The sequence below is a fragment of the Mycetomoellerius zeteki genome, unplaced genomic scaffold (genome assembly GCF_001594055.1).
Source record: "Mycetomoellerius zeteki isolate Tzet28-1 unplaced genomic scaffold, Tzet1.0 scaffold102, whole genome shotgun sequence".
Classification (NCBI taxonomy): Eukaryota; Metazoa; Arthropoda; class Insecta; order Hymenoptera; family Formicidae; genus Mycetomoellerius; species Mycetomoellerius zeteki.
In genome coordinates this window covers 1,699,378-1,711,801 of record NW_017255933.1, presented here as the reverse complement: position 1 = coordinate 1,711,801, position 12,424 = coordinate 1,699,378, and the positions used below count along the sequence as shown (strand labels likewise).

Here is a 12,424-nt window from a genome sequence, read left to right as displayed (position 1 = left end):
ATAATCTGTTAGTTTGCTTTTAATTTTGTAAATATAAATTGCAGAACTTTTAAGTATATCAAACGAATCTTGACAGCTCTATATACACGTCATATTCAACTAAGAAATGATAAAGATCTCAATTTCAAACATTTTGGTCGGTCTTGGCATAAATTCCATGCTACAGATTAGTATTAATGCGTATATTTTAATTCTAGAAAAGGATTTTTTTAATCTGTAAAAGTAATATATGCGATTTACGAAAATTATATTTAATTATTGCGTTTAATCATTTAGTTTATTCCAAATAAATGATTTTAGGATCCCCTTAACGTCTCGTGAAGTGGGACATCGTAACTGCTAAACGAATATTCAAAGTTTATTTGTCGTTTTATGAAATCAATCATCGTACATTCAATGAGGATACACATGGGATGAATGAACGGTCGTTTGTTACAGGTGGAGGCTTTTATAGGACATATTGCCCGCAGTACTACGGCACGCCGCAGTATCCGGATCTGTGTTATCCGCCGACGTATCCTCATCCTCACCCTCATCCGCCGCATTTCTACAAATACCCGCCCACTTACAGGAGGTAAGAGATTTATTCGCGTTCGACGCTTTGCATGATGACGCGAACAAGAAGGGGATTGAGAGATACCACTTTGAAGAATATGCGCCGTTCATTTGTTGTAGTAACATTATCGAGAATCTGTTTTCATTAAATATGACACGTTAATCCTAAAGATAATTATTACGTAATGCTGGTAACACATCGTTGCATTAGAGCATTATATTGGCTTTTCAGAAACTAATCTCTACTTTTTGTAAATTTTTCACCAGAGCATATGCTTAACTTTATTTTATCAGTTCTACTTTTTATTTCATGAAATTGATTAGTTTGGTTTCTGAAAGGCTCATATATGAAAAGTAGCAGTTATTCTATTAAAACATTATCGGACGCCGTCATGTTTTCCTTCCGTGGTGATAATTCACTTCTTTGAATAGGTGTTTGTAGAATTGATAAATGTTCATAACGCGGTTTATAAATGTTAAATATTGAATTGCACAGTATGTACAATAAATCAAACACGATTGTTGTACCTTGTGTTAAACATTAACGTTGGTAATCATTTTGTATGAAAATTGTTTTTCTCATCTTTATAATTATAATCATGCACGATTTTAAATTAGCTTTGACAAAAGAGATAAAGATAGTAAGGAAAACGTCACATAAAATTTTAGTTTTAGCATGTTTTTAATCTCTGTTATGAAATAAATTGGTTACATGTATGATATTGACAAAACCATTCCGTAATATTACGAGCTGCGTTATCCAAATTGTTTGAGAACGTGTATAAAATAGCATATAAATTTAGTACTTTTGTTTCACTTGCACACAATATTTACACATTGTTATTTTGTTAAATATTGTTATAATATTCGTCAGTTTTAGTAACAAGCATCTGCAAACGTTTTAGTAATAAACAGAATATTGTCGCATTGCAATACATTTAGGTCACAGATGGTGCTAACTTTCCGAAACCGTCGTTATCTCGTTTTTAATGGAGAAGTGAAAGCTGCAACTAGACCGTAGCAAAGTTTTTGCTGCAAAAGTCGCGGAAATTAAATGGCAAATTTTGACACGCACAGTAACTTTTTAATTATTTGTTATTGGCGTATAAAGATATTTTAATATTATGTATTTTTGAAACTAAACCATGAATTTTTTAAATAAATGTATGTATTGGAATTCAATTAGAGGTAATTTGATCAAATTGATTTGTAAAAAAATCCGTACATATCCGTACAACTATATCTCTTCCAATCGAATCTGATATTATTAGTGCCACGATATTTTCGTCACGGAAAAGTTTGTTCCAAATCGATTGAAGAATTATGTATCGATCAAGAGAATTATGCGGACGACCTGAATATTTCTTTCGACTATAGATTTAGAATTCTTGCCACGATGACTCAAGTTTGTTGAGTCCGTGTATGTCTTCTTGGTGCATGCCAAAAGGTGTCCGTTTTCTGGTAACTTTCATCTCGTTATCTGCAGATAATAAGAACCAATATGAGCAGACCGGATATTCGACGCACACGAGTATTCATATTTGCTTGGATTCTCAATGCATTTCGTAAAGGAGTATCTTTTCAGGCAATACTATGGCTATCAAGAGTCCGGTGGGGGTGGTGGACCGCCGCCAGGCAGCGGTGCCACCGGAGGTGGTCCTGGAGTCGTTGATTATCAGCCACCTCCGCCACAGCCTGGAGAATATCCGCTACCCTATTACGGGGGATATCCTCCGCCCCCCCATCCGCCGCCGCCACCTCCGAATCCGGCATATCTGCATTCTCAGGGAAGACCTTTCGTAGACCGTAAGTATCATCATTTACTAAAAGAGAACTACGTGACGTTGCGCAAGGACAGAAATTCTATCTCGTTCTCTTCCCGTCTTTCCTGTTCCTCCTTCTCTTACTTTCACTTAGATTTTTTGAAATTTATTCAATTAGAAAATCACACCGACAAATTTAATACGATATTAATTGATGTATACTTTTCCGACACAAATTTTCAAACTTCTGAGTTTAATAAAATTTAAATACGTATTTCTATATATTAACAAGTTGACATACTCTCTCCTTTTGTTTTTAAAAATCAATTTTTAAAACAAAGTAGACAAAGATGTATCCGTCTTTTTTAATTATTCCTCCGAAATATATAACGTTATTCTTTGAAATATACAACTTGATAGTAATTCTAATATAAATTATTATTTATTAAAAATTGTCGCTCATATCTTTTGAAAAGGATGTTATTTTTTCGCATCATAAATTACGCCATAAAATTTCAAATTATACTGCAAGAGATGTAATAAGATAATACTGCATCCAATTGATGATCAAATTATTTATCGGGTAAAAAATTTTTAGAATTATAATTAATTTATTCTAATTTAGAAGTTTAGTTTTTTATTCACAATCAAGACTATTAATTCTTACTTTTTCAAAATGGCTGAAGATGATCATTTTGATCATTATAAGCTACCCTACACATTAACCACTGCACTATGTGTAGTGTTATACGTAAGTAAAAATTACTTCTTATTTTTTTTTCTATCGTTTATCATACCAAAGAAAAGAGTAAAAAAGACCGTCACTTTCGCTGATAACATTTGCAGTAAGTCAAGCACATTTTATCATCCAAATGTTCTTTACATAGCTAAGCATGTCGACATATTTTTTTGCAACTATAGGAATCTTCTATTTATCTATTATATTTCATTTATATATTTATATATAATATGTATCCATTTATCTTTTGTATAGGTCGCCACTGCTCCTACTTATATCGTTAATTTAACTAAAATAATAGAATTAAACAATTTAAGAAAATGTATTAGAGATTCAAATTTAGTTTATTATTTACTAAATGCATACTTTAATATGAACGCTATTTACTTTGAAACTAACCATAGAAATGGATTGATTTACATTTTGGTACTTATGAAAGTTAAAAGTAACAAATATTATTTAATTCGAGAGATTGGGTCACTCATTCTTTTTATTTTTTCTGACTTCTGCGATGTAAATGCTGAAGTTATCCTATAGACGCGAACGAGTTCTACTTTGAGAGATGATATTAATTCAAACTAATATGAGCTGTATTCAAATTGAATTAAATTTTATGTATTTAATCGTAAAGCATCGCGAGCTTCCTTATCCGGATACTCCGATAGAAACGATACGGCACTCATCGATCCCGTTTGTGCCGCAGCCTTTCAGGGTTGTCCATGCCCGATGCAATCGTGTCCAAAAAACGTGGATACTGGGGCCCTTATTGGTAATGGTAAGGGAGCGCCAGTGGTATCGGGGCCCGGTCTGTCATTGCCACCCAGTGCTTTGGTAGGTCCGCCCTCGCCGGCGAGGGGGCTAGCTGGGCTAGCTCCCCCTCCCGGTGCCAATGCCTGGGATACGGATCGCGTCCAAATCAACACTCATCGCAACCTAAATCAGAACCAACCCCCCTCGGTCCCGCCGTCACACAATCTAGTCGGTGGGCATAGTCGCCTTCAAAGCCAAGACTGTAGGAGTAAGGTATGTGTTTTATCGCTCTTACACTTGATCAACATTTTGATGATCATCTCCGATTACCTTGATTTTCGACCGATCCTGAAGCAAAATGTGCAAATAAAAAAGACACATGCGTTTAAATATAATTGCATTTGATTGACAATATTTGGCGAAATATGCGCGATGCAAATATTTTTGCTTTAAAATTTTTATATTAAATATTTTGATAATACTACGTTGCAAACGAAATATCTGCAAATACAATTCCAATTAAGCAAGACTGAAATATCATTTTATATATTCCTGAAACTATTTTTTAATACGATAAATAATTTTTTTACTTTCTTGATAATGACAAAAAAAAATATTACGAGAATAGTACTCTAATATGGGTGTATAAATATTTAGATTTCATATTTTGCATACAATTCTGTCAGTCTGAATAACTTGTTTGAATTCAATCAATTTATCGGAGATATTTCGATTATATAGAGAGAAAATCAAACATTTTATTTTCATCTCGATGTTATATTATAACGAAAAATAATAAAAATAACAATTAAATCAAAAAGCCGCAAGAGCCCATTTTTTTAAAAGCTCACAGATTTGTTGCGCGATTATGTCAGAATCGCGCACGTGTAACCGGTGTAACCCGACGAATTTCCTTTCTGCCACCCTCGCAGGACGAACAAAATTGTACGGAGGATACGTTGAGGAAATGCGGTTGTCAGAACGCGTGTACGTCCACTTGCGAGGTCAAGATGGAAACGCTATCGCCCACTGAGAAACTGTCCGTGACAGCGAGCTGTCCCAGCAGCAAGTATCACAATTTCAAATTGGAGAACAACAATGTCAAATGCGAATCCTGCAGTATGGAGATTGACGGGTTGCCGTGCGTCGCCAATTGCAACGTCGTCAAGTGCGAGTCGGATTACAAGTGCGATATCATGAAGTGCGAGCAGTGCATGAAGGAGGGACAGATAGCGATATTGGAGATGGACAAGGATTCTGGTATCGTGCTGGACGACAAGCTCGACGGCGATCCTGACGTGAAGGAGGAACTGGACGTAGTGGTGATCGACAGCGATGAGAACTGGAAAAAGCCTGATTACGAGCCGACCGTACAAGAGACCGTTGACGATAAGGAGGAGGAGGAGGAAGAGAATGAGGGCGAAATGGAGAAGGAAGTCATGCAGGGATCGATTGCGACCAAGGTCGAAGCTGAAACTGAGGAACAGCCCAAGTGCCAAAAGGTGACGAAGAGGAAGCTCTCGCTGGATAGCTTATCGGATAGTAGAAAAAAGAGAAAACTTAGTAAAAGGGCTCTATCGGTGGGCTCGTCTCAAGATGCGAATAACGAGGAATCGGCCAAAGTCATTGCACCGATCGAGCCACTACCGAATAAAGCTGATAGCGTAAGAACGGAACCGACTACCTCGAAGAAAAAGCAAACGAAGAAAGACGTAGGACTTCGAGGCCAAAAACGCAAAGCGGAGGCGCCGAGTGCGAATGAGAGCGCGACTAAAAAAGTAAAGAATGGCAAACAGAGCATCGTGAATTGCTTAAAACGAACCGCCAGCGATATTTCGATAATGGAAACTATCAACGATGTGATACAGCAGAGTCTACAGATGACGCAGAGGAAAGATCGCAAAAGCAAGAACTGTGAACGCATCGAAAAGAAGAAGAAGAACGTCAAAGAGGAATCATTGCCGGCGACGAAGAAGCTCGCGAAGAAAATCGATCAAATGAAGGAGCAAATTATTGAAAAAGTGTCAAAGGCTGTTTCAAAGAATGGTCAAGCCAAAAGTAAGACGGACGCGAAGCCGAAACTGAAGGCTTCTCAAGATGCTAAGGTCAAGGTTGGTAAGAGCAAGATTGGCAAAATCGTGGAGACAAAGGCACAGGATATAAAGTCAAGGTCGCAGGATTCAAAAGCGCGGGACAGTTCGAAGAAGCGCGATATCTTATCTAAGACCAAAGCGAGTGACGTCAGTGAAGATCCGAAGAAGTCAGCCGTAATTAAGAAGAAGCGAAAGACAGCAGTAAAGAAGGTGACAAACACCAAGAAGTCGGGCTGTAAAGTGGAGAATTCCTCGCTTGGAAATGAGAGTCTGACTTTAACGAGAAAAACGTTCCTGAAACCGAAGTGGAACAACGGATGGAGTTGGGAGGGGGAGCCCTTTGAAGCCAAAGTTTATCTAACGGTAAGAATAATTAAACCTTGATACTTCTGGTCTGAAGATTTTATTCAAATCTTGGTATTAATTGAGGAATCAGATTCCTATTATCACAATATAGCAGTAATCAGACAAGAGAAAATTTTGTTGTACTGTAAAACAAAATAAACCTAGACTGTTTGTTTTTTTTATTGTGACTTGCCATTATACTAATATTTCGATAAATTTAGAACAATATAATCGATTTAAAATTTAAACACGATTTCTACATAGCAATTAGCTTTATGTAAATAATGTGATAAAAAAAATTTGAGCTGTTCATACATTTGTCTTTTTTAAAAAAGTATGCAAATTTTGCGTAATTTGCTGAACAATGTTATTTGATTAAATTAATATACGATTAAATGTACGCGCTGTTCACTTCCAGATAAATTCAAAATAATTTTGATTCACGTCTAAGTTTGCTACAATCGCAAATGTGTCTGCATGTTTTACATGGAACTTTGTATAATGATTATTTGCCATATGATATGTTAGCCATTATTTGTTGGTCTAGACAATGATCGACTGATAGAATCTGATAGAATTTTGAAATGTATCATCTTAGAATGAAGAAACAGCCATACGGCGATGTTACGCGAGTATGAATCACGAGAGCGGTGACGTATTGCGGCCTCGGGACTGCGTATTGCTGAGGAGCGGTACGCGAAAGGGTGATTTGCCGTATGTAGCGAAGATTGCGGCACTTTGGGAGAATCCGGACGACGGTAGATATCCTCGATCGCGAGAAATGCAGAAATTCTCCTTTAGATTTAATGAATTAACATCATGGCACTCTGCTTTTAGGCGAAATGATGTTCTCGTTGCTGTGGTACTACAGACCTGAGCACACAGAACAGGGACGGACGCCACACGATAGCGAAGACGAGGTATTTGCTTCGCGTCATCGGGATGCAAATAGTGTCGCTTGCATAGAATTCCCTACTGTGATATAGTGCAATTTAATTTATTACATATATTATTTATCATTTCCGAAGCCGACTACAAGTCATAACATACAGATATTAATAACCCACAGTTTTTTATTAAAATATTTTAACTCCTTTCAACCCCTCCATCAATTTCTTATAAACAAATATATGGGATGAAGATCATGATCGAACTGATTGAACCCAAGTCTATCGATTTTATTAATCGGCCATGGAGTTATTCTAAATTTGGTTTAATATGTTTCACGAATATAGATTTTTTAAAAAAGCTTTGAATACTTTGTACGAATTATTAATTTATTTGTGTAAACTTAACGACAAATTATATTCATAATTTATGTAAAAGTTTTTTTTTGAACTTTATAATGTATATTTTTTAAATTTCTCTAGTAATAAACTAATATAAAAGCATGGAAACTTTTATTGAAGTTAATATTGAAAAACATAATTTTTTTTTCTTTTAACCAAGCAGGATCGGATTATCTATATTGCTGCATATCGTTTTTATGTTATAGGTATCGTAAAAACTTACGGAGGATCGAAGAGGGCTTAGAAAATCCTGGCTTGATAGTTCCGCCAGGGGACCAAGTGTATCCAAGAGAGAATCGGCAGCCTCCTATACCAGTACCATCAGACATGGTGCTTTTCTGCCGACGTGTTTACGACTATCGCGGGAAAAAACTCGTGAAGAACCCTGGATGACTCGAATTCCTGTAAGATGCAAACCGAGGAAGCTTAGGTCACACATTGAAACTGGCCGCAGGTCTCCTTTCAAGCGTAATTACGCTGTTGATCGATTTATCTTGATTTCGAAGGGTGACGAGATCCAATTGTTTTTGTAGCGAATTATCGATTCCACGAACACACACACACACACACACACACACACACACACATCCTCTACTTTTCCTACTTTCCATCACGTTGCGTCTTACCCGTTTGCTAGAACAGTTTTCATACAGAGAAACATTCGATTCTATCCAAAATTATTAAGAGAAAGTGAAAAAAGTAGATGAGTGCGCAAATGTTTCAAAAACAATTGGATCCTTCTATCTTTATATATAAACGTAGGAAAAATTTTAAAACATTGCATCAAGGAAGATTCGCAGAAAAAAAAATGGCACCTCATGTATATCCTCAAGTATACTGCAAGGCTACTTTTATCGCGCTGCTTATATTAATCGATCTTTCTATTCTGCTCGTCTGCGATACCACAGAAATCATGATGAATCGTTCATTAATTCTGGTGATAAATGTTGTGTGGAATTCATGTCAGCGGATCGGGCGCGAGAAAGCGCGCCGAATATTCGGGCCAAAACATATAGATCAATTACACGTTCCGAATGATATTTTTCCATGGATGGCATTATCTGCATGTTCCTCTCGCGGGCGATTGCGAACTTCCGCCCCCGTGCTCTCCATTTTCCGCCGGCACGAATGAAAGCAACGTACAATCTCGATAACGTGTATAAGATGTTTCTAGGCGAGTTAGTGGAATTTGACAATTTTATAGAGAGAATCATATTTTTTGTGAGATAGCATTTTACACAACACTTAAATGGATATTTTTCACATAGGAGATAACAAATGCGCGACGCCGTAATGTCGTGCGTTACAGCGCCTTAACTTGAAGGGAACCTACGAACAGTTTCAAAGATAAGGAATCAAAAACAGGGACGACATTGCGATTATTTAGCGAGAACAGCGTTATGTATATGTATAAGTACTCTACCGAACTCTCCGATTATATCAGGCCCGAGCGCCTGATACGAAAGGCGAACATCAAGCGTGTGCAACATTACACTTCCATTGTCCCATAGTGTGTTTGCATCTGTTTCGGGGACGCGACTTCTCCCCAAAATCCGACCCGCGCACATATGTCATCTTCGTAAACGTAATCATTGTAATGTAAAATGCATTTTTACGAACAGTGCCGAAGACAAAATTTTTCAAAACTGGAAATGGCTTGATTTGTATCGAAGAATTTAATTTATGCTTGCAGGACAAACATTTTTTAATAATATCTTTCATAAATCTTAAACATTTTGACACAAGATTTTTTTTAAGCTTCTAATTATTTTCAGAAATCTGTTGTTAACGAATGTCACTCGTAGAACATTTTGCATTCCGATTTAAAACAAATAAAGTACTGACATAAAATTATATTTTTTACAACAGTTTAAATCTGATATGTTTAATAAATGACCAGTTTGACGAAAAGATTCAAGCCATTTCTACCTAAGGCCGTATCCATATTTAGTAAAGAGATCTTTATTTGCTCGTTTTTTAATACAATAATGACTCCTTCCAGAAATGCAGGAGGCACAAACATTTAATTGCCAGGGACGTTTGTGTTTCGACCTGTCACGCACCGCGAGTCGCGCTTCTACGTGCAGTTTTGATTTATTATATGATATATACATTACATACATACATATATATACATATATATATGTGTGTGTATATGTATGCATTTATATGTATATATATATATATATATGATTATCTTTTTATTTTTATTCATAACGATCTCTAAGATCTATAATGAGAGAGAATTGTAGTTGTATATTATCGCTTATAACTATATATATAATTTTGATTCATAAAGAATTCACATATTAGCGATTAGTCAGTACTCGCGGTAGAATGCCAAAAACAACCAAAACATATTCACGAATTATGAGAAACTTTTTTTTAATACAGATCATTAATATTATCGCGACGTACCAAAATTTATCATGAAATCATCAATAAGTAATTTCTATGGGAATTCCTCGAATCATGTTAATTTTATTTACATTTGTTGAGCGTAGCGGGCGCCTTGTTGGAAATCATATTATTTAAAATTAATATATTGATATGGTTATTATTTAATATCTAATATATTGGATATAGATATTAAGTTATTTTGCGAGAGTATGGTAAGGAAATAGAAGAGTAGAAGAGAGCGCGCGCGTGTTTATGGCTGTATGTATGTGTATGCATGAAAGGAAAACGAAAGAAAAGAGAGGATAAACGATGAGCATTGTTATAGATAAGCGAGTAAATCGAAAAACACGATAGAAAGAAGGTTGAGAGAGTGAGAGAAGGAACGATGATGACATGTTTATGAGAATTTTCGCGATACCAAAACATTCTTTCACGTGCAAAATCTTTTCCTTGCGATTCGAAATGCGTCTCATAATGTATCCGGATAGTCCTCGATGAGATGCGCTCGACGTATTTCATAAGGAATCGACTTAGTCTTACGTAAAACACCGTGAAAACAACACAAACGCGTGGATTTCAACGAACGCCGCTCCAATCGAATGCTGAAAAATGCTCTGAGTCCTTACACAACGCACTTCTTCTTATCTCCGTGTGCACATATCGGGACCGAGAGGGATAGACGCTCCGTCAACGTCTAACACGAAAATTCCAAAGAGACAACACTCAGCAAGGGGTACGAATCGCGGCGCTCGTCGGCAATCCACCAGATTCTTGCGTAATCTTTTTATATAGATAGTTTTATATTCCTTTATAACGCGCAAAGAGGAGAAAAGAGAAAAGGGGTGCGGAAGAGATAGTTTTTTCTATAGGGAAGAAAACGGTAGCGAGTACGGTGAGGTAGGGAGAAAAGGTGATATAGGCGGAACAATAAAACATGCCGGAGAAATATCAAGAAAGGAGCAGGAGATTGAAAGAAAACGGGGAAAGTGTTGTACACTTGTGCGTGACTGTGTAGTGTCACCGAAGCGAAGTGTACTCGTGGAGATCATTGAAATGAAACAGGCGGACGGAGCGTCTGTGTAAATATTGTGTATTCGCATACGTGTAATACCTAAATGAAAAAGAGAAGAGAAAGAAAGAGGCGAAAAGAGAGAAAGAAAGGAAGAGAGAGAGAGAGAGGTGCGGCTCCGTCGAGCCGCGTGCGCGCACGGTGCGGTTGTAATTTTCAGGAACTTACCTACCTAACGACGGTTAACATGGGAACATTGCACACACAATGCATATCCTCTGTTCATTTTACGTAGCCGACGAACTTTTTCCATCAAGAGCGTGAGCAGTGAGACCTTTTAGTCGTTTGTAAGGGCTCGCGTGGTGCGCGAGGCTTTCGCTGCCTCCACTCCCCGCCCGCCCCGCACCCTCCTTGCATCCACTTTAATCAAAATGCAACAAGTGTCGGCCGTGCGCGCTCAACGAGATCGGGTACGTCGTCAGTCGCGCCGTTGTCATATCGCTTGGTACGCCGATTACGAGCGTGACGTGCAAATGATTTGACTCATATTGAGTCAAACTGTATTTATTCGTCATGTTAATTCTTAACTGTTAAGGCGTAAAGGGATCATGTATTACGAGATAATTAATAATTCATACCCCGGTAATAAGGGGAAAAAATATTAATATTTTTATTACTTTTTAGTGTTTATGTGAAAAATAGTGATCTTTTTATTTATAAATATTATAAATGTGAATGCGTTATATACATAGTTGTTTTTCGAAATAAAATATTAGTAGGAAGACAAGGTCAGTTAATTTTTAGGCTCAATTTCGTTAGATTCTAATTTTACTTGAATAAATAAGAGTCAGTCCAGATAATACAAACACATCTTTAAAAAAATGTTATGAAACCTTAAGACATTTTGTAGATTCTTGTATTATTTGAGACAGACAAAAGAAACATAATCGACTTCCCCGCGATCTATTAAAAATATATATTTATTAAATCATTGATTATTGACGTTACACAAGCAAAGATGCTACAGTGAAGGATATAGATAAATTAGTGTTAAAGATTTAGCAATTAATTGTATGTGAGATCATTTAAAACTATTGGTATACCGACAAAATATTGAAACCGCAATATTTCTGACATTTATGATTGAACAACATTGTAAAAAAAAAAAGAGTATCTCATTGTTGACGTATTTTCTAGCGTGTGGACCGCGATCGTTGCCCGATCTCGAGAACGCGACCGCTATTTACGAACGATCAACCCGACGAATTGCGCGGTGTTACGCGGTTTGCCGTGAGGATGCTCGATTCCTTCTGGTTTATTTGTCGGAACAGGAGACGCGCGATTGTATTGTACTTGTAGGCGGTGCCTCGTTCTCGTAACTGCGAGACTTGTATATCCTCCTACATCGCATGATTTTTTTTAATTTATGTAAACGTATTTAATATATCGCAATATATTAATGCACATGACATCATTGAATA

The 12,424-nt window shown here is 36.8% G+C and overlaps 1 protein-coding gene across 1 annotated transcript in view; it reads left to right on the top strand.

Annotated features, from left to right (window-relative positions):
* Positions 1 to 9,226, top strand: part of LOC108720431 (Histone gene-specific Epigenetic Repressor in late S phase) — a 125,437-nt gene extending 116,211 nt beyond the window's left edge. The window contains exons 5-11 of the mRNA XM_018444432.1: positions 439 to 574; positions 2,141 to 2,361; positions 3,761 to 4,080; positions 4,740 to 6,263; positions 6,844 to 7,003; positions 7,083 to 7,222; positions 7,655 to 9,226. Of these exons, the coding sequence (XP_018299934.1) occupies positions 439 to 574; positions 2,141 to 2,361; positions 3,761 to 4,080; positions 4,740 to 6,263; positions 6,844 to 7,003; positions 7,083 to 7,222; positions 7,655 to 7,927 (2,774 nt within the window). The 3' untranslated portion in view covers positions 7,928 to 9,226. The remainder of the gene's footprint in view (positions 1 to 438; positions 575 to 2,140; positions 2,362 to 3,760; positions 4,081 to 4,739; positions 6,264 to 6,843; positions 7,004 to 7,082; positions 7,223 to 7,654) is intronic.
* The last annotated feature ends 3,198 nt before the right edge of the window (positions 9,227 to 12,424 follow it).